The sequence below is a fragment of the Emys orbicularis genome, chromosome 2 (genome assembly GCF_028017835.1).
Source record: "Emys orbicularis isolate rEmyOrb1 chromosome 2, rEmyOrb1.hap1, whole genome shotgun sequence".
NCBI classification, from domain to species: domain Eukaryota; kingdom Metazoa; phylum Chordata; order Testudines; family Emydidae; genus Emys; species Emys orbicularis.
In genome coordinates, this window is record NC_088684.1 from 57,019,479 (window position 1) to 57,042,673 (window position 23,195).

A 23,195-nucleotide genomic window follows, 5' to 3' on the forward strand; every position below is an offset into this window, starting at 1 on the left:
TCTAACTGGTCAAGTTATTTAGTGTAAAATTTAATTTGTTCTAATAATCAGCCTCAGGTGAAGGAAGCACAAATATACAACATGTATGCTGTCTATTTTACTGTAACATCATATGAGAATAGTTCACTTCTCAGGCATGTGTAACACTGCAGACTTTTATGCCCTAAAAGTTAAATGGATTATTCTAGTGGACCAGATCCCAGCATATAGGAGATGGGAGATATGGACCCTTCTTAAGTACTTTTCTTAAGTGATTTGTCTGAATGAATCCATCCATGGGTAGATCTAGTTGAAGGTTTTCTAACTAAAAGCTGGGGAGGGGGGGAATATTCCCCCTTCCCTGGAATTGCCAACATTTTTTTGTTTTACTATTGTTTTTTGAAATACAAAAACAAGTTCTCAAATGAAAAATTTCAATAATCATTTTGATAACATTTTGAAAAAATATTGAAGAACTTCCTCACTGATGCAAAGCTCTTATATATGAGACTCCATGAGTAATACTTTCTTTCATTTCCAGTTTGTTAGGAGAGTCTCTCTCATCTTGGCAGACAATGCCCTGGGCATCAGTTATACACACCTTCGTCACCTCCTATCTGGATTACAGTTATTCGGTATACCTGGGCATGGAGCCATCAACCCTTTGGTAACTCCATGTAGCAGAATATGTATATTTTTTTTAAAAAATCCTACCATAACAAAACACTGCTCTGCATGCACATTTTTCCCCTTGGGGAGAGAACAACTCATAAATGATAGATGTTAATCACGTCACTTAATGCTCTGTAGCAGGCCTGCACAACATGCGGCCCGGGGGCCGCATGCGGCCCGCGTGGGCTCATTGTGCGGCCCGCGGGGGTTGAGTAGATGGGCTCACTGTGCGGCCCGCGGGGGGGGGGGGGGGGTGAGTAGACAAGCGGCGGGTGAGGGAGGGGGGCTGAGTAGGTGAGCGAGCGGGCAGTGGCAGGGAATGAGTAGGCGAGCCGGGCGGGTGGAGGGCTGAGGAGGCGAGTGGGCGGGCAGTGGCGGGGGGGCAGGTGAGCCGGAGGGGTGGGGGGCTGAGGAGGCAAGCGAGCAGGCAGTGGCGGGGGGTGAGTAGGCGAGCCGGGGGAAGGGGGCTGAGGAGGCGAGTGGTGAGTCGGTGGCTGACCTGTTCTACTGATCTGGTCTGGCTCCCATCCCCTCTCCCAGGGCCGGCTCCAGGCACCAGCAAAACAAGCAGGTGCTTGGGGCGGCACATTTCTAGGGGCGGCATTCTGGCGCCGGCCATCATAGGTGCCGACTCCGGGGCATGGGGAAAAAGTGCCCTTGCTGCCCCAGCTCGCCTCCGCTCCGTCCTTCGCCTGCTTCCCTGAGCACGCCACCACCGCTCCTCTTCTCCTCCCTCCCTCCCAGGCTTGCCGTGCGCAAAACAGCTGTTTCGCGCAGCAAGGCTGGGAGGGAGGAGAAGCCAAGCGGCGGGGCGCTCAGGGGAGGCGGCGGAGGTGAGCTGGAGCAGGGAGTGGTTCCTCTACCCGCCCGTTACTTCCTGCACCCCCCCACCTTAGCTCACCTCCGCTCCGCCTGCTCCCCTGAACGCGCCGCTGCTCCGCTTCTCCCCCCTCCCTCCCAGGCTTCCATGTGCGAAACCGCTATTTTGCGCAGCAAGGCTGGGAGGGAGGAGAAGCCGAGCGGCGGGCGCTCAGGGGAGGCAGTGGTGGTGGAGCGGAGGTGAGCTGGAGCGGGGAGCGGTTCCTCTAACCCCCCCATTCTTGTGCCCCCCCCCCCCAGCTCACCTCTGCTCCACCTGCTCCCCTGAACACGCTGCTGCTCCACTTCTCCCCCCTCCCTCGCCTGAGAGGGAGAGGGGAGAAGCGGAGCGGCAGCACGCCCTGGGGAGCAGGCGGAGCGGAGGTGAGCTAGGGCGGGAGGTCACGGGGGGCCTGCAGGAAGCAATGGGTGGGAGAAATGCGGCACGCCGGGGGAGCAGGCGGTGCTGGGGATTTGGGGAAGGGGTTCGGAAGGGGTCAAGTTGGGGTGGGGCCGGGGGCAGAGGGGCACGAAAAAGAAAGGGGAGGCGGCCAAAAAATTTTTTGCTTGGGGCGGCAAAAATCCTAGAGCTGGCCCTGCCCTCTCCAAGGGTTGCAGCTGTCTGGAGGTGCCTGCCTTCCACGCCTTCCTCATTCACACCTCATTCATTCAACAGGGCAATCGATTACAAAGTGGGGGGAAGATCTTATTCTACTTCTAGCAAAAAGACATTTTTCTTTTACCTTAATTATACTACCTTAGGGGCCGCTATAACATATTACCGAAGTTCAATACTGCTGTTTCAGTGGGGCGGCGCTGGGAAAGGAGGGTTTGTTTTCGCAGGGCAGATGGCGCGGGGGGGGAGGGTGGTGGCGCTGGGGGGGTTGTTTCCGTGGGGCGGGTGGTGCTGGGGGGGATGTTGTTTTTCAGGGGGGCTGGGTGGCGCTGGGGGAGGGGTTGGCGGCGCTTGGGGGGTTTTGGCCCTCAGCTGTTTTCTTTGGAGTAATATGGCCCTCGCCGCTTTACGAGTTGTGCTGCTGTATAGGAAGGTGCTCAGATACTATGGTAATGAGGTTAGTATGACAGCCTCTGTAGAATAGCTTTAGTATATTGTAACATCAGAAAAAATATGTAAAAATAAAATGTGATTGATTCCCTTAAAGTTTTATTTTGTCATTCATCATGACCCTCCCACCTTGCAATTTGTGGATGTACTGTTGATTTCTATGGGAGTTTTGTATACACAGAGCTTTGCAGCATTGGGCACTAAATGGGTAAAAGGAAAAAAGCAAATGTTAAAAAGGTTCTTCCATGAAGATATGGTATGTTAGCCACAAGAAGAAAGTAAGGAAAGTGTGGGCCCCTTACTGAATGAGGGAGGCAACTTAGTGACAGAGGATATGGAAAAAGCTAATGTACTCAATGCGTTTTTTGCCTCTGTCTTCACAAACAAGGTCAGCTCCCAGACTGCTGCACTGGGCAGCACAGTATGGGGAGGAGGTGACCAGTCCTCTGTGGAGAAAGAAGTGGTTCGGGACTATTTAGAAAAACTGGACGAGCACAAGTCCACGGGGCCGGATGCGCTGCATCCGACGGTGCTAAAGGAGTTGGCGGATGTGATTGCAGAGCCATTGGCCATTATCTTTGAAAACTCATGGAGATCGGGGGAGGTCCCGGATGTCTGGAAAAAGGCTAATGTAGTGCCCATCTTTAAAAAAGGGAAGGAGGAGGATCTGGAACTACAGGCCAGTCAGCCTCACCTCAGTCCCTGGAAAAATCATGGAGCAGGTCCTCAAGGAATCAATTCTGAAGCACTTAGAGGAGAGGAAAGTGATCAGGAACAGTCAGCATGGATTCACCAAGGGCAAGTCATGCCTGACTAACCTAATTGCCTTCTATGAGGAGATAACTGGGTCTGTGGATGAGGGGAAAGCAGTGGATGTGTTATTCCTTGACTTTAGCAAAGCTTTTGATACAGTCTCCCACAGTATTCTTGCCGGCAACTTAAAGAAGTATGGGCTGGATGAATGGACTATAAGGTGGATAGAAAGCTGGCTAGATCGTCGGGCTCAACGGGTAATGATCAATGGCTCCATGTCTAGTTGGCAGCCGGTATCAAGCGGAGTGCCCCAAGGGTCAGTCCTGGGACCGGTTTTGTTCAATATCTTCATTAATGATCTGGAGGATGGCGTGGACTGCACTCTCAGCAAGTTTGCAGATGACACTAAACTGGGAGGAGTGGTAGATACGCTGGAGGATAGGGATAGGATACAGAGGGACCTAGACAAATTAGAGGATTGGGCCAAAAGAAACCTGATGAGGTTCAACAAGGACAAGTGCAGAGTCCTGCACTTAGGACGGAAGAATCCCATGCACAGCTACAGACTAGGGACCGAATGGCTAGGTAGCAGTTCTGCAGAAAAGGACCTAGGGGTCAGAGTGGGCGAGAAGCTGGATATGAGTCAACAGTGTGCTCTTGTTGCCAAGAAGGCTAACGGCATTTTGGGCTGTATAAGTAGGGGCATTGCCAGCAGATCGAGGGACGTGATCGTTCCCCTTTATTCGACATTGGTGAGGCCTCATCTGGAGTACTGTGTCCAGTTTTGGGCCCCACACTACAAGAAGGATGTGGCAAAATTGGAAAGAGTCCAGCGGAGGGCAACAAAAATGATTAGGGGTCTGGAGCGCATGACTTATGAGGAGAGGCTGAGGGAACTGGGACTGTTTAGTCTCCAGAAGAGAAGAATGAGGGGGGATTTGATAGCAGCCTTCAACTACCTGAAGGGGGGTTCCAAAGAGGATGGAACTCAGCTGTTCTCAATGGTGGCAGATGACAGAACAAGGAGCAATGGTCTCAAGTTGCAGTGGGGGAGGTCTAGGTTGGATATTAGGAAACACTATTTCACTAGGAGGGTGGTGGAGCACTGAAATGGGTTACCTAGGGAGGTGGTGGAATCTCCTTCCTTAGAGGTTTTTAAGGTCAGGCTTGACAAAGCCCTGGCTGGGATGATTTAGTTGGGAATTGGTCCTGCTTTGAGCAGGGGGTTGGACTAGATGACCTCCTGAGGTCCCTTCCAACCCTGATATTCTGTGATTCTATGAAAAGAGGAAATTAGTGAGAGCAGGACCTTCTGTTATTGACCACACAGAACTCTGAGCTTTAAGAACTTGGCATTTATTTTTCCAAAGATTGTAATTAGAAAGCGGATAATAAACTTCAAGAAAGTAATGTTACTGATTATTTAGGAGAATCAAGAAACCGCTTGAAAGCAATTAGGAGGAGCCATATGATTGATAAAGAGCACAGGTTCATTAAGAACTGATTGAGTCAGACACACTGGATTGTTCTCTGAGGAAAAATCAGTTTCTGTGGGAAAATATAACTAGGTACACTTAACTTGTACTTATACTAAAGCTTTTGATAATCCAACAGGAAAGGCTAATAAAATAATAGTTGAGATGCTATCTGGTTACTAAGAATATTATAGTGTTTATTCAGAATTTTCTGAGAGGTGGAAAACAGAATAATTAATGGTGTGCCTTTATACTGGGGAGAAAGCTGATTACTAGAAAGGTTTGTTTTGAGATCAGTATCTTCAATAACGTGCTGGAGAAGTACAGTAAATTGTACATTGATCACATTTACAGATGATCCTCAACTAGCAGGTATTGTAAACATACTGGAGGATACTGTGGAGAAATAAAATGATCTGGAGATCACAGAACAATGGAGAATTTTACATAGAATTTAAATTGAGATAAATGTTATACAGTATGCTTTTGGATCCCTGATAATTAATGTATAGAAGACATATGGCACTACATGTAAAGCACATTTAGGATTAGTGCAGAATGCCAATTAATGTTGCTTAAGCTTTTCAGCCCACAGTACACCTCGTTTAAGTCACTTTTCAGGTATAAGCAGATGGACATCTGTAGGATTGTACCAATGGGACTGATTTTGAAAAGCCTCTTATTTTTTGCCCACAGTTCTGTGGGTGTAATTGATGTCATTTAGATATTTAACTACCCTAGTGAATCAAAAAAGCAAGAATACATCTAATGACATTAGTTGCACCCACAGTTTAGAAAGCCGAGGCTTCTTTCAAACTGAAACCCTTTGGTTTAAATCCAAATATAATTTATAATAAAAGCAAGTACAGTAAAACTGAACTATTGACATTATAACAAGAATGATGATCAATTGTTCTCCATGTCCACTGCAGTAACAGAGATTTACTTTATATATTAGGAAAAACTTTCTAACTACAGGGATAGTTAAACACTGGAATAGGCTTACAAGGGAGGTTGTGGAATCTCTATCATTGGAGGGTTTTAAGAACAGGTTAGACAAACACCTGTCAGGGATTCTCAGGTCCTGCCTCAGTGCAGGGGGCTAGACTAGATGGCCTTTGAAGTTCCTTCCAGCCCTACATTTCTGTGATTTCCATGACTTCCCCCACTATGCACACTGTAGATATTTAGGGGGCCTCAGGTCTAGGAACAGTCAGAGTATATAATATATGCTCATTGCTATAGAGCTATATTTATTGTACAAGAGGACTGTAGTTCAACTGCCACTGAAATAGCTTAATTGATCCTCTTCAATTATTGTGTTTTAAGAAACATTTTGGCCTCAGATGTTTTAAAGGACAGCTTTCTGATAGATTAAAGAGCCCTGTACTAACAGGCAAAGGCATTAACAAGATCCAGCATCTGGAAACCAGACTATATATAAGCCACAATTTTTTAACAGTGAGGATAATTAACAATTAGAACAATTTACCTAGGGATGTGGTGGATATTCCATCACTTCAAGTTTTTAAATCAAAATTGGGTGTCTTTCTAAAGGGTATACTCTAGCTCATCCAGAAGTAATGGGCTTGATACAGGAATTGCCAAGTGAATGTCTATGAATGGTGTTATGCACAAGGTCAAAGTAGATGATCATAATGGTCACCCTGGTTTTAAAATCTAATCCACTAGTTTCTATGAACTTCCATACTAACAGTGGTAGTGTCTTTGATTCTTTTCAGTAATTATTATTCATACCTATTGCCATATTAGACACAAAAATACCATAGTTACTCATTTATCTAGCTTGTTTATATATTTATACTATAATTACATTTTTGTAGTAAGTAAGCAACTTTTTTTTTTTATCATGGACACTACTAAACTCTTCAGTTACCTGGTGGGGAGGGGGAGGAGGGGTCAGAGAGATGAGGGAAGGAGAGTGAAGAATACTAAGAGCTTTCCCCACTCCCTCCTTCATAAGGGCCAGCGCAGTTTGGATCTCTGGGTATGTCTACACTGCAGTTAGACACCTGCAGCTGGCCCGTGACAGCTGACTTGGGCTTGAGCTGTGGGGCTGTTCAGTTGCAGTATAGACTTTCAGCCTGCACCCTGAGCTCTGGGACCCTTCCACCTCGCTGGGTCCTAGAGCCTGGGCCCCAGTCTAAGCCCAGAAGGCTGCACTGCAATTAAACAGCCCTGCAGCATGAGCCTGAGTCAGCTGGCACAGGACAGCCATGGGTTTTTAATTGCAGCATAGATATACCCTCTGAGCTCGGGACCACAGAAACTGCTGCTTCTGTCTGCCCAGGGCGCACATACTGTACATTACTTTAACAGACAGTGCAGACTGCAACACTAACCCTCACTCATCAGCAGAGGGATTGTGAAGAGCTGTGCTGCCCCAACATAGGGCTGAGTCTTTAAATGCACAAACTACCTCTGAATAATCAAAGATATACCTAAATAGACTGTTTAACTTGTATATTAGATGTCTGCAACCCTATTTGACTTCAGGATGTTGTCTTCGTTTGCCTACATAGTGATTACACTAGCTGAATATAATTCATAATTTTGCAAAGCACTTCAAGACATCTTAAATGTAAAAGGAATTATATAAAACCAAATTACATTCTGTGCAATTATAGTTGGTATAATCTGGATGACATCCCATGTACTTGAAGGTGGATATTTTTCTAGTTCTAATTATTTTGGTTTGTAAAGCTGTTTGTGGTTGCTGAAATGTTGGGGGAAGTTTTATCAGGATCCTCTGACTGCATTATAATGATTTTTTTCTAAATCTCTTTTCCATTATGGTACTTTTGTACCTGTATGATCAGTTCTGTCCTCTGTCAAAGCCAGTTACATTTTTTTAATTTTGCAAAATGAAGAACATGGATGTACTGTATAAAGCCCTTTAGCATCTATTAGGAACGGTTTATTTTAGATCTCTAAACTTTGCAACACCAAGGCTTAGATTGGCATCTATTTATAAATTTCAATGATATTTTCATCAAAAGTAAATGTATGCAATCATTATACTGTATTTGCTTGTATTACCATCTTTCTTGATAAATGAATACAAATTTGCTTGTTTGAGTTCCCTGGCAAGAAAACCTTGCAACTGATCAGCTTTGTCTTCACATGATGCCACCTTTTAAGGCTGGGCCATATTTCCTACTGACTGTACTTCATTAAAATCACCTTTATATAAATTTCAGCTCAGCAGACGGAAGAAAAATTCCCCAAAGCATCAAACAAAAATATTTTCCATTCACTTCCAACCTAGGCTGATTATAGCAGACCAATACTTGTCCCAATATTATTTTGTGTAGACTTCATGGGTCATGATAACTTGTATGAAGGTTTGCTGTTTTGCAGTTATTCACAATCAACAGGCGTAATATTCTGGTTATGCTTCATCATTTCTTTTCCAGAGACAATAATACTTTGCTCTCGGGTGTATTAATGCAACTAGCAAAAAGGCATCTATGCATATAAACCCTTTTCTGCTCTGTATAGGACTGCACATGCAAGAGCTAAAGCTGATGCTGCGGATCAGGCTGCTCAGGCTGCTCGCCAGGAAAGTGATATTGCAAGAGCAGTTGCCAGAGAACTTTCACCAAGTTTCTACCAACCAGGTAAAGTTTTGATTGGTTTGGTTTGGTTTGGGGGATATTTTCCTTTTTATATTTTTTAAAGGGTTCTTTGTTAAATTAAAAAGTTCATCCCATTTTTAATTTCATCACTTACTCAGAAACCATAGTTGTGTGTAGGCAATGAAGGGCACTTATTGTTCAAGAGGGTTTTGTTTTTATTGTATTATCATTTGGTAACTTTCTATAAAACCTTTCACTGTTGGAGTGTCAGTGTCAAGAGTTTATAGGAGTATGCTGTCTCTCCCTTAAGTTTGAAGTTAGAGTAAGTCTAACTCTGTCTTTAGAAAACATAATACAACTGAATTTTCAGAGTTATTTCTATGCCATGTTCATTACAGGCCAAATCCTGAAATCGTTACTGAATCTTGGGAAGTCAATGACAGCTTTGCCTGGACTAAGAACTAAGTAAAAAAACAGAGGGCTAGATTGTGCCTGACCCTTACCCAAATGTGTTAGTCCCTGTACTCAAAGTATCACAGAAATTGCTCCACCCCAATTTCCCACCTGTAGATCTGCCCATTCACAGCACCTATTCGTGGGCCATGTGGTGGAGAGGGGATAATAAGAAGCACTGGAATGTTTACCATATGTTAGGTAAACACGTCTTTCAAACGTCATTTAAAAAGTAATTGATGAAAATAAAAAAGATTCAAAAACATGTAGACCAAAAAGAACTTCAATTCATGTCGATTCCATTCTAGGTGTGCGAGCCCACGTGCGCGGTTGTCGGAGATTTTTGCCTTAGCGGTATCTGTAGGGTCAGCTGTGGCGCCCCTCCTTGAGTGCTGCGCTCATCCGTCGATGTATCAGGCGCCGCTGACCTACGCCCTCTCAGTTCCTTCTTACCGCCCGTGGTGGTTAATCAGAACACCTTTGCTTGCATAGCAAGGGCTAGCGGTTTCATGTCTTCTGACTGCGGGCCTTAGGGCCATGTAAATAGTTGTTCATATTAGCGGTAAGTAGTTGTTAAGTGTAGTTAGAAGTCAGAGTCCCATTGGGGACTTCACCCCAGGAAGGGCATGCCCCGGTCTCCGGGGTTTAAGCCCTGCACGGACTGTAACAGGCCTATGCCTGTGAGCGCTCCCCATGGCAGCTGCCTCAAGTGCTTGAGGGAATCACAAGTGAAGGGCAAGTGTTGTATTTGTAAAAACTTTCGACCCAGGACTCAGAAAGAACATGCTATTTGTTTGCGGGCTCTCCTCATAGAGACTGCCCTCTGACTGGCTTCCGAGCCATCCCGGCCGGACTCGACCCCTGGAACCTCAGCCTCGGTGTGCAGCGCATCCCCAGCACCGCTCCCCATCGCCGTTACCCAAAAAGAAAACTAAGAAACACGGCTCCCCGGCACCGGGCAAGAAAGGCCATGGGGCATCGGGCAAAAGACCCAGTTCAGGCAACCCAGCCACTCCAGAGCCATGTGGACGTGCATCCCCAATCAGGGCCCTTAGCTCCTTAAAGGATCCACCACCGACTCCCAGGAGTAGGAGGGGCCCAAACTTGTGGTGACATCGACACCTTCCCAAGCTTCCCCGCCCCCCCCCCCCCCGTGCCAACAGAACAGAGGCCTCTGCCCGCGCTGTTGACACCGCGTGTGCCACAGGACACGGCAAAAGCTCCCTACGAGGGCAAACCAGCTACCAGGACCCCCCCGGAGGACAATGGAGGGCCACTGATCCCCTGAGCCAAGGCAGCGCTCTCCATCTCCGTGCCGCAGATCTCTGGCGTCACAGCCCAGATCTTTTGGGGCTTGCCCTTGGTCACTGGCACCACGTTCACGGTCCCCACCATCTCAACACGGATCACCTAGGGGGAGGCGCCGGTCACTGTACTACAGGCACTGTTTGCCCTCCCGCTGGTCGTCCTCCCAGTGCAGATCTCTGTTGCCTGCCCCGTGGGAGCACTCCCCGTCGCGATACCAGTCCCCCCGGCACTGGTCCCCACGACATCGGCACTGGTCCTCCCATTCGAAGCACCAGTCTCTGGCAGCAACAGTCAGCAGGCAAGCACAGGCTGCGACGGCCCTGCCATGCCACCAGAAGAGGATTCCTCCAGCATGGAAGGGCAGTTCAGCCCCTCAGCAAGACTCCACCTTGGCAGTCCGGCCAGTGGCCTTATTGGAGTGCATGGGGCATGCCGGTGATGCCAGTGCCCCCTTTGCACTGCTTATCTGCCACCCCCTTGGAGCAACAGTTGATGGCACTGGGCTCGGTGCATGAAATGCGCTCAGAGGTCGGGATAGAGGAGACAGTGCCCACCCCAAAACCCCTTCCCCATGGGAGATAATGTCCTGGGGCCTCCCCTGGCTGTACAATCATCGTCTTCGTCTCCGGACAAGGCGGTCACGGGACCCTCAAGGGCCAGCCCACTGGACAATTTTAAGGAACACCAGGCCCTGCTTCAACGGGTGGCTGAGAACTTGGGCAAGAGGTGGAGGAGATGGCTGAGCAAGCGGACACCTTGTTCGGTGTGCTCTCAGCCTCTACCCCTGCCCGTGTGGCACTACCAGTGCATGACAGAGTCCTGAAAATTGCCAAGGCCCTCTGGCAAACCCCATCGTCCATCCCTCCCACCTCCAAAACGGCCAAAAAGAAGTACTTCATCCTGGCCCAAGCATTCAAGTGCCTATATACCCACCCACCTCCGGGCTCGCTGGTCGCCTCTGCGGACAACAAGAAGGACAAGTAGGGGCACACCAGTTCAACTCCCAAAAATAAAGAGGCCAAAAGACTGGACCTTTTCGGGAGGAAAATAAATTCAATAGCCAGCCTGGAACCACCAGGCCTCTTGGGCAGGTACAGTTTTAACTTATGGAACTCCCTCTGTAAATTCAAGGAGTCCCTCCCTCAAGGGTTGGCCGAATAATTCGGCACCCTGGTGGAGGAGGGTACCGTGACAGTGTGGTGCTCTCTCCAAATGGCCTGGGACACGGCAGACTCGGTGGCTAGGGTGGTCACATCAGCGGTGGCCATGAAGCGCAGCTCCTGGCTTCAGACCGCTGGCCTGTCCCAAGAAATGCAGACCTCAATCCAGGACCTCCCATTCGGGACTGTCTCTTTGCGGAGCAAATGGATGCGAGTCTGCATGGGTTAAAGGAAACTCGGGCCACCCTTCGTTCGCTAGGTAGGCATATGCTGCAGTCTGCAAGGAAGAAGTTCCGGCCGCCCCCACCACCAGGGCCTTGGCAGTCTCATCAGGGGTCTGCAAGGAGAAGGGATAGAGACACAAACTCTGGTTGTTGCCCCCCTTCCTCCTCCCACTCACCCACACAGCCCAGCCCGGCAAAGCATCCTGGGGGTCAGAAGTGCTCATTTTGAAGGTGTGCTCGAGAGCGACGACCCAGTCAGCTCCCCGGATCCACCTTGTTCTTTCCTTGACCATCTTTGTCCCTACCATTCGGTCTGGTTGTGGGTCGCCTCAGACCGCTGAGTGCTGGACATAGTATCTCGGGGCTATACCCTGCAATTCTCGGCCGCCCCTCCGTCCTACCCCCCCTTCCCCATCCCTCTTCAGGGGCCCTTCTCACAAGGAATTCCTCGTTCAAGAGGTCGAAAACTTCCTGTACTTGGGGGTGTGTGGAGGAGGGCCCTCAGGACATGAAAGGAAAGGGGTTCTATTCCCACTACTTCCTAATCCCAAAAGCAAAAGGGGGCCTCAAACCAATTCTGCACCTGCGTCACCTCAACAAGTCTCTCAGGAAGTTGAAGTTTCTCATGGTCTCCCTGGCCTCCATCATCCCCTCCCTGGATCCAGAAGACTGGTATGCTCCCCTCGACTTGAAGGATGTTTATTTCCATATTTCCATATTCCAAGGTCACAGACATTTCCTCTGTTTCATAGTAAGCGGATGCCATTTTCAGTTCACGGCACTGCCCTTTGGCCTCTCATCGGCCCCAAGGCTGTTCACAAAATGTATGGTGCCAGTGGCTGCTTAACTGAGACGTCAAGGGGTCCAGGTCTTCCCGTATCTCGACGACTGGCTTATCAAGGGCAGGTCTCGGGAACAAGTGCAGAGGAGCTCAGTCTGGTGCATTCCACCTGCCGCAACCTGGGCCTGTTAATAAATGAGAAAAAATCCACCTTAAGGCCAATCCAGTGAATAGAGTTCATTGGTTTAGTTCTCAACTGCATGCGAGCCAGGGCCTTCCTTCTGGTAGCGCGTTTTCAGGACATGTCAAACCTGATCTCCCATGTGAAGAACCACCCGCTCACCACCGCTCACATCTGCTGCAGTTGTTGGGCCACATGGCTGCGCCCAAATTTGGCAACACTGCACTTGACAGCATGGCTACTGCATGGTTGAATGCGGACGAACGGGAATGCTCAGCCCAGGTTCAGCAGGTCTTGTGGGTAGCGGAAAACCCCTCCACCAGAGCGACTTGCCTGGCCAAGTGGAAAACGTTCACGGGCTGGGCCTCGGAACGGCCTCGCAGGCTTCGCTGCAGGAGATCCTGGATTATCTGCTGCACCTCAAACTCCAAGGTTTGTCCCTATCTTTGATCAAGGTCCACCTGGACGCTATCTCGGCTTTCCACCCTCCGTTCCAAGTCAGATCAATCTTCGCTCATGACATGACGGGCTGGTTTTTGAAAGGCCTGGAGCATCTCTACCTGCACGTCCAGGATCCCGTCCCTCCCTGAGACCTGAATCTCATGCTGTTGAGGCTCATGGGGCCTCCCTTCGAGCCTTTGGCTTCCTGCTCTCTCCTGCTTCTCTCCTGGAAGGTTTCATTCCTGGTTGCAATAACATCGGCCCACAGGGTGTCCGAGATCAGGGTGGTTCAGAACCGCCCTATATGGTCTTCTACAAGGATAAGGTCCAGCTGCGACCGCACGGGCGTTTCTGCCTAAGATAGTTTCCCAGTTTCATATGACACAGGAAAGGACATATACTTACTCGTCTGCTTTCCAAAGCCTCATATGTCAGATGAGAAACTCAGGCTGCACTCCCTGAACGTCGGAAGGGTGTTGGCCTTCTACATAGATAGAACGAAGGCGTTCCGAAAGTCAGTGCAGTTGTTCATTGCAGTGGCAGACAGAATAAAAAGTCGCCTAATGTCTGCTCAAAGGATTTCATCCTGGATCACTGCCTGCATCGGCTACTGCTTTGAGCTGGCAAAAGTTGCTCTGCCAGCAATCGTGACGGCACACTCGACTAGGGCGCAAGTGTTGTCAGCGCCCTTCCTGGCCCAGGTACCAGTCCAAGAGATCTGTAGGACCACTACTTGGTCGTCTGTCCACACGTTCGCATCTTGTTATGCACTTACCCAGCAAACTCGAGACGATGCTGGCTTTGACAGAGCAGTGCTTCAAGCTGCATGACCATGAACTCTGAGCCCACCTCCATGGACACTGCTTGTGAGTCACCTAGAATGGAATAGACATGAGCAAGCACTCAAAGAAGAAAAACTGCTTACCTACCTTTTCGTAACTTCTTTGAGATGTGTTGCTCATGTCCATTCCATTACCCGCCCTCCTGCCCTCTATCGGAGTTACCGGCTGGAAGGAACTGGGAGGGCGTAGGGGCAGCTGCGCCTGATATACTGACATATGAGCTAGGGATGTAAAAGTTTAACCGGTTTCTGTTAACAATTAAACTCCACTGGGGTCCCGGCTGCCAGCCCCGTGCGCCCGGGGTTCTGCTGCCGCCTGTGCCCGGCATCCCGGTGCGCCGGGGTCCCGGCAGCCGGGACTCTGGGTGCAGGTCGGCAACCAGGACCCCGGGTGTGCCGGGGTCCCCAGGTGCGGGGCCAGCAGCGGAGTCCCGCGTAAAACGTGGAGGTGCTGCAGCACCCCCTCTGCCCCACACTCCTAGTTCCCCAGTTAAACGTTTAACCTTGTAACCGATAGAATTTTAATCGGGTACATGGTTATTGTTTTTATACGTTATTTATATCCCTAGCATGAGCGCGGCACTCAAGGGGGCACCACAGCCGATCCTACGGATACCGCTAAGGCAAAAATCTCCAACGACCGGGCACGTGGGCGTGCACACCTAGAATGGAATGAACATGAGCAGCACATCTTGAAGAACAACAGTTACGAAAAGGTGGGTAACCGTTTTTTATCTAGTGTTAATATGTATTTTCAGAATATTATCTGGTCTCTTATAATGTCCAATAAGAACATTAGAACAGCCGTACTCGGACAGATCAGTGGTCCATCTAGCCCAGTATCCTGTCTCTGACAGCGGCCGATGATTCAGAGGGAATGTACAGAACAGAGCAATTTCATGTGATCCACTCCCTGTCTTCCAATCCCAGTTTTTGGCAGTTGGAGGTTTAGGGACACCTGGAGCATAGGGTCGTGTCCTTGACCATCTTGGCTAAAAGTCATCCTCCATGAACTTATCCTTTGTGAATCCAGTCATACTTTTGGCCTTCAGAACGTCCCCCTGACACAGGTTCCCTAGGTTGACTGTGTGTTTGTGTGAAGAAGTACTTCCTTTTGGTTTGTTTTAAACCTGCTGCCTGTTAATTTCATTGGGTGACCCCTAGTTCTTGTGTTATGTGAAGTGGTAAATAACACTTCCCTATTCACTTTCTCCTTACTATTAATGATTTTATAGACCTCTGTCATATCCCCCCTTAGTCAAGAGTTACAGCTCTTTGATTACCTTTCTAGGGCAGAGGTCCCCAAACTTTTTACCTCGTGCCCCACCTTATCCCTGTCCACTCCTCTCCCACCCCCTCCTGCCTCCCCTCCCCCTCCCCCCCCCCCCCCCCCCGGCAGAGCTGGGAGCCGGGCCGCAGCTCCGGGAGGCTGGGACACAGACAGGGGTAAAGAGGTCGAGGCTGGGGCCATGGTGGGCATGGGGCCAGGCCTCAGCCGCATCTCCCCCCCCCCCCAAATGTTCTCCATGCCCCACAGTTTGGGGACCTCTGTTCTAGGGCTTGTCTTCACTCCAGGTTATAGCTCAATTTTCCTATTAACTTGTCCCGCTATCAAGACAAAAAACCCTCCTCCCTCATTTATGGGATATGGTTGAAATCACGCGTTAGCTAACATGGTTCAGGGAGTAAGGCAGACCTCAAGTGAGCTTCCCACTCAAGCTATCTGTAGTGTGTTGTAACCCTGCAGTTGAAGGCCACTAGTCCTCCAGTGCCTTCCCACAATCTCCCAGCGCCCTCACCCTGTGACCTTTTCTTACCATCAACCTATTCCCTCTTTCCTTACCAAAAGTCACCAACCACTGGAAATAAGGCAGCTTAGCATCCTGGCTCCATAGTTGCATGTGCCTTCCAGTACCTGCAACTACACTCATTTCCAGAGCATAAGCTCAGAACAATTTCCGGGATATACATGCGGAGACAATACATGGGAAACGACACATTTCATGATCTTCTGAAATTTTATTTTAAAATGAGTTTATTTTTTTTGGTCTCAGCATGCTTTATTCTCATAATCTTGGAACTTAGTCTGCAAAAAAAAAAAAAAAAAAAATTGAGCCAAAACAAAGAAAGTCATTATTACATCTCAAACTACAATACATCCTCATGATTATAAAGAGCAGTTTCTTTGTTTTGACAAAACCTTTCTAGTTTACATTTATATATAATATAAATACAGGATGCGCTATCACTATTTCTACCCTACTTGTGTGTGTATTTTCCTAAGATCGGTATAAGGTCACATCCTGGAAGTGCTCCCAATGATTTCAAATGTTGCAGTAAAGGCGTGTATCTAGGACAGTGGTCTCCAACCTTTTTATGCCTAAATTCACTTTTTTGAATTTAAGGGCAACCCAGGATCTACCCTGCCCCTTCCCCAAAGCCTCGCCCCGCTCACTCCATCCCCCGTCTCCCCGTCGCTTACTCTTCCCCAGCCTTACTCACTTTCACTGGGCTGGGGCCAAAGGGTTCACAGTGTTGGAGGAGGCACTGGGCTGAGCCTGGGGCAGGGGATTGGGGTGCAGGAGGAGGTGCGGGGTGCTGGCTCTGGGAGGGGGGGTCAGGGCTGGGGCAGGGGCTTGGTGCAGGAGGGGTTGAGGGGTGCAAGCTCTGGGAGGGTGTTTGGGTGCAGGACGGGTTAGGGCAGAATGTTGTGGTGCAGGAGGGAGTGCGGGGTGCTGGCTCTGGGAGGGGGGCAGGGCTGGGGCAGGGGGTTGGGGTGTCAGAGGGGGTATGGGGTGCTGGCTCTGGGAGGGGGCTCAGGGCTGGGGGTTGAGGTGCGGCCTCCCATCAGGTGGCACTTACTGCAGCCAGCTCCCGGTCGGCGGTGCAGCGAGGCTAAGGCAGGCTCCCTGCCTACCCTGGCCCTACGCCACTCCTGTAAGGGGCCAACATGCCTCTGTGGCCCCTGAGAGGGGGCGGGGAGCACATGGCTCTGCACGCTGCCCTTCTCTGCAGGCACCTCCCCCAAAGCTCCCATTGTCCACAGTTCCCCATTCCCGGCCAATGGGAGCTGCAAGGGCGGTGCTTGCAGGCAGGAACAGCACACGGAGATCCCTCCTCATCCCATGGCTGCAGGGGCGTGCTGGCCGCTTCTGGAAGTGGTGTGGGGCTGCGGCAGGCAGGGAGCCGGCCTTAGCGGCAGCCCCGCTACACCACCGGAGAGCGCGATCGACTGGGAGAGTCCCCAGGATCGACCAGTCGATCGCAATCAACGGGTTGGTGACCACTGATCTAGGAGAATCACTGGCTTAAACACAGTGCAGTCTTTCACATGAACAATTTAGGTAGGCAGTTTTGTCTCTTTAGAGTGCAAAGTGACATTAATGTAACTGTTATGTAACTATTAGCTTACAGACTTCAAAAGCAATAAAAGGTCAAATAAGAATGATTTAAATTTGATTTTCTAAGTTTCTTTTATAATTGTTCATTTTGGATTATATAATGGTATACGTAAAGCAAACAAGTGTAGAAAGGCGTATGGACAGAGAAAAATTAATCTAAATTTTGAATACATTCACACATCAAGGGTTCAGAATAAAGTCACAGAACCAAATTTCTTGAAAGGACTGCATTGCTTTGAATATATATATATGTGCTTTAAATTTTTAATAGGCTTTGATTTACTCAAGTTGTTTGGCCACATCCAATAATCATAATAGTAATATTTTTGAATAGGCCCAGTTAATACCTCTCCATGAGTGAGTAAGGTAAGAACTTGGAAACAGGGACCTTGTGAAAATTAAATAGGTTAGAGGAGGATAATAGGGAGTATGGAAGCCTACAGAAAGAGAGGTGCTAGAAGCTCTCAAGATTGGGAGACAGAAGGGGCCCTAATAGCCAGACAGTAAATGCTAAAGTGTGTCAATGTGAATCCTGGCCTCCTGGACAAGGCTTCTATCTGCCTGAGATGTTCCTTTTCATTGCATACCTGGAGATCAAAAGTAATGTTATTTAACATGGCTTGATTTTGGTGTAAAGGGGGTATAAGAAGAATTTCTATTTTACAACTGTTTTGTTCCAATTATGTGGGGCAAATCTTGACCCCCTCCTCCGCAGATGTAGAGACCCTCTGCAAAAGAACTCTGTTTCACCTTACTGTACAAGAGAAGAAAGGACAGTATTGAGTCTGCAGGGGGTGCATGCCCCTTGTACATCTTAGCACTCAGTTCTTCAGGGGATCTGCAGCTATACATATCCTTCTGTCAAACCTCCCACAAAGGTGTGTTTGCCAGAATATGTCGGCTACTTCAGTCATTAGGATGAAGTGCAGCAGTAGAGCAGTTTACTGCCCATCTACGATCTGGGTGGAAGGATTCCTCCCCTGGTCCTTGTGACATTCGTGATGCAAAGCTATGTCATTCATCCTCAATTCTGCAGGCAGGATTATGGCCAGCAAGAGAACAGAAGAGGAAAATTCATAGGCAGGTAGATCACGTAATAGTTTTTAGAAAGTTTTTGCTGAGTCAGTCTCTTGTGTGGGAACATTTACAACCTGTGTAGTTAGAGATGGAAAGAGCAGGTTTTATGAATCTTGATTTTAAGTTTCCTAATCCATTATAAACATTTCCAGACATGTGATGTGAGATGTATATTTTAATTTCTGCTCCTTTTCTTAAAAAGCTTTGTTTTAAGGGACTGAAATATTCAAAGATTTTGACCAAATTTTAAGTATCCCACATCATCCGCAATACAGCATAGGATTTGCATTGTGTTGAATTGTGTAGCTGTGAATCTCCTCAAAGGTGCATTAATTTTAACATATCCGGTTTCAGGCTGAAAGTTCTGAATGTTTTGCTCAAATAGATCACTTCTGTCTGATATCATCCAGTTCTGAACCTCACAGTACGCTGCAGTGTTATGTTTAAATATTTCCAATATAGCATAGCTATGACTGATAGAGCACCATTTCTTATTACCATACATCATTAACAATAATAAACAAGGCACGTCCATAATAATATTTATATATCCCTCTCCAAGAGCCATTATTCAAAATATGGGTTCATGGGTTTATGCATGTTTAAAAGAAAACAAACTCACCATTGTTGTCTCCGTTATAGCAATTTCTCAGTTGCCCAAGCCTACAGTATTAGGTTTACAGCATCTCCATAGAGTCCCATTAGGTATTACTGAAAGATAATGAAGCATGAGATATTCTCAATCTCCATGACTCTAGTTAAGACACAGCCTTTCATTGCATTGAATTGTCTTGGGGGAAAAAAAGATATTGTGGGAAAATGTAATTTTACCCTCTTCTTGGCTAGAACTGTATGTGTGATAAGCAAGCAGTCTGTCAGCAAGGCAGACATGACTGCACATGGGATATCAACATGGGATATCTCTTTAAGAAAGAGAAACAGAGTGAAGGCTAAAGTCTCCCATTTGAAATGCAGACGTTTCTCCTTAAACAACTGATTATTGTGTCTTTTCTCTTTTAACCAGATCCGATCTGATTCTCCTGAGGCCTAAGCCCAGTGAAATCTATGAGAGTCTTTGGATCAGGCTCTTAAATTCTGAGTCCTCAAACTCTTGCCTCCTACTCAGTATATACTGGTACAATGTGGGGTGCAATTTACAATTATGAAATGAAACAATTTCAGCTTGCCCCCTAGCATGATGCCTCTTACATTCCAGTTGAACAATTAGATGTACCTATTTTCATACTTAAATATAACACTCATTTTACACAGACACCAGCAGGTGTCAAAACGTTCTAACTGTTATACTGTAGTTTAGAGGGAGACTGAAAAGGGAGTAAAGCAGTAAAACAAACTAGCATATTGTAAAAGTGAGATGTCAGTCTGAATCGTGAATATTGAAATACCATTAAAGTCCTGACATTTACCTTTTCTGTAATTAGTTACCTTAGTATTTGCATATTGGGAATACAGTACCACAAGTGTGACTGCAAAGATAAGTAATGTGGTGAACAAGAAGCCCTGCCTCTTAGCCTACTCATGCTAGGAGCATGCATAATCTGATTTCTAGCACTGCAGACAGCAAAGGGGTATTGCTAGGGGTCTAGGGCAGGGGTGGGCAAACTTTTTGGCCCCAGAGCCACATCTGGGTATGGAAATTGTATGGCGGGCCATGAATACTCATAAAATTGAGGGTTGGGGTGCGAGGGGGGGGGTGAGGACTCCAAGGTGGGGATGAGGGTTTGTGGATGCAGGAGGGTGCTCCGGGCTGAGACCGAGGGGTTTGGAGGGCGGGAGGGGGATCAGGGCTGGGGCAGGGGATTGGGGTGCAGAACGGGGTCAGGGGTGCAGGCTTCGGGCGGCACTTACCTCCGAGAAGCAACTGAATGTCCCCCTTCCAGCTACTACGTGGAGGCGCAGCCAGGCGGCTCTGCGCGCTGCCCTGTCCGCAGGTGCCGCCCCTGCAGCTCCCATTGGCTGCGGTTCCCGGCCAATGGGAGCTGCAGGGGCAGCGTGTGGAGCCCCTTGGCTGACCCTACATGTGGGAGCCGGAGGGGGGACATGCCACTGCTTCTGGGAGCTGCATGGAGTGGGGCAAGCCCCTGACCCCACTCCCTGTGGGAGCTCGAGGGCTGGATTAAAACGTCTAGTGGGCCGGATGTGGCCCCCGGGCCATAGTTTGCCCACCCCTGGTCTAGGGGGCGGTAGTTCTGTGAGGGTTAGAAATTCACTTTTTGGAAAACAAAAACTGAGATTCTCACATAATCACATGACTTGGGGAGAAGCAATGCATCTTTTAATGCAAACGGGGCATGAATTCTGTTATACAATAGTCAGAGATGACTCTGATTGTGAGCCTGATTCTGATCTTGCACTAGAATCATAGAATATCAGGGTTGGAAGGGACCTCAGGAGGTCATCTAGTCCAACTCCCTGCTCAAAGCAGGACTAATCCCCAGACAGATTTTTTACCCCAGTTCCCTAAATGGCCCCCTCAAGGATTGAACTCTCAACCCTGAGTTTAGCAAGCCAATGCTCAAACCACTGAGCTATCCCCCCCCCCCCCCCCCCCCGAGAATCAGAAGTTATTATTGAAGTCAAGGAGTTGTTACTGAAGTTACACTTACGGAAAACTGATGTAACTGAGATCAGCATCTTGCATAATGAGTCCAAAACAGTGAGTATTTGCAGATAAAACCACTCATATCTGAACTATGTTGTGTACCTCCATGATGACACAGCACAATCTTGAGGGAACAACACTGCATCTTCCTTGTTTTGAATTTCAAGCTAATATTGCTCACTGAAGTTCTAAAGGCATAATGAGTGCTCTGAGCTACAACCTATGAGTTAGATCAGCGTCTGGATCTGTTGTTGCTCCAGATTATCAGTGATATAAAATTATTCTACTTAACTGCCAGGGGGCAAATTTGTCACGTACACATGGGAGAAAGAAGGACAAAATGCAGGGTCAGCTATAGGTAGTCAGGAAGTTCCTTCAAGAGGAAATGTAGCCAAACTCCAAACCTGGAGACAATGGACCTTTCTGTGCCTGCATCCTGCAGATAGCTAACCGCTTAGTTTGCAAAATATGTAAGGAGGAGGGGGCAAATAGATGAACAATAAAGGGTCATAAGAGGGGCAGATACATGTAGCTTGCTAATTATGTATGGTAATGATGGCAAATTTTGGCCAATCATAGAGCGATAGATTATCATAAGCAACTGCATATAATGCTTTGGTGTAAGTGTTTTCTTTGTTCTTGCTGACTTATGAGCTCGAACCCAATTGCAATTGAAATAAACGGATCGCCCCTCCCGGGGCTCCTTGCTTGATTAGCTGTGTCCGTCTCTCCTTATTCCTCAGCTGGAACGGACAGAAATTTCTATGACATCAGCATTTTCCCTTTTGGGGAGTGGGTTGCCATCTGTCTTTAAGGAAGCTGTTTTGATGCCCGGGGGGGGGGGGGGGGGAGCCTTTGCTATTACAATTTTGTTAAACATCCTCTCTCCAATCTTCCTATAGTCCATGAGGGGAGTATCCCTTATCTTCTGGGTACAGTAAACCTCAATGGGGGTGGAGGGGATTGTTTTGATGCTACTCAACTTGAATGCTTCCCCAGGTTAGAAGTCAGAATTTATCAGGCTTTCCTCGTGAGCAATTCCACCCAGACATCAACTCAGAAATCCTCTCCTCATAAACAAGATGATTGCACCCCTTGCAGCACTAGAAGGACAATGATGCAGTGAGAGATGGGCTGAGAGACAAGAGCACCCCACAGTAGTGAAAGATATCGTTTCTCTCCCACCTCCACATTGCATATTTTGTTCTTGTTTAAAATTTCTTACACACACAGTTGGTTGTAGTTTTGGCCTAAGGCTGGTCAGTCTATATACCTGGAGTATTACTAATGTTGCAGTAATTTCTGTTGGCTGTGTTAGGTAGATGGATGGACCTGAGATGCCCAAGGGTTGGTTTGTGTATTTACAGATCTCAACTCCCTGCATACAGCTCTAAATCTCATCATGGTGGATATTTTTATTTTCTTCGCTTCTTGTTCATGTTGATATTTCCTCTAAATTGGTCAGACTGCTATGGAGCCTACATGGCCTTGTAGAGATTCTGAGGGCTCAACAGCTGCTCTTATTTTGTATAGAACAACTCTTTTTAATTTACTCAATAATCTCTGCTTTGGAGTAGTAAATATTAATCCCCAGTTGCAATCCAAAAGTCCAGGTTTCGTTCAGGGCATGTTAACTAAACAACCCCTCTCCAAGTCCAAATATGTGCAGGAAGGAAAACTTGTTACTTGGCTTATAATTATACATTTTGTAAATGCATTCAGATGCAGTGAGGCAAATTCTTCTCCCTCCTTTGTGGTGATCTGTGGCCCAACAGGCAGTGGAGCCAGTACAGCTATGCAAATCCATTAGCTCAACATCACGATGGAATGGGGGGGGGGGGTTCACATAAAAGTCTCTGGTAGAGTTTGTGACAGTTTGGGGAATCTGTCTGTACAAATTATGAATTCTGGTCCATATTATGAAGTTGTTACTATGAAACACCTGAATGACAGGTTGGCTGATGAGGCTGGAAAAAGCTACTTCCTCCAACTTGTCTGCAGGGAGGAGGAAGTGGAACAAGTGGAAAATCCTCCAACAGAACAAAGGGACAAAGCAAGAGTTTTTAAAAGGACTCTTAAGGGGAAGGCTTTGGAGAGAGACATGGGAAGTTTGGGCAGGAGATGTGAAGAGACAGGCATGCTTTCAAAGCAGGAGGACTAGATTTCACTGCAGAACCAACCAAACTCAGAAAACGCAAGCTGACCTAGGGAGAGAGGCTCCGTGGTTCAGAAGTCAAGACATGAGCTTCAGCAGAAGGATCCTGGACACCCCAGAGAATATTCTAGAGTGCTGAGGAAACTAA

The 23,195-nt window shown here is 47.8% G+C and overlaps 1 protein-coding gene across 4 annotated transcripts in view; it reads left to right on the forward strand.

The window, feature by feature from the left end:
* Positions 1–23,195, forward strand: part of JPH1 (junctophilin 1) — a 108,171-nt gene that overhangs the window by 57,604 nt on the left and 27,372 nt on the right. For 2 of the 4 annotated variants that reach the window (XM_065398111.1, XM_065398114.1), the window contains exon 3: positions 8,326–8,444. In XM_065398111.1, coding sequence (XP_065254183.1) covers positions 8,326–8,444 — 119 coding nt within the window. Of the gene's footprint in view, positions 1–8,325; positions 8,445–14,360; positions 14,508–23,195 lie in introns of those variants that run through there. The other 2 variants (XM_065398113.1, XM_065398112.1) reach the window with 2 other exon arrangements.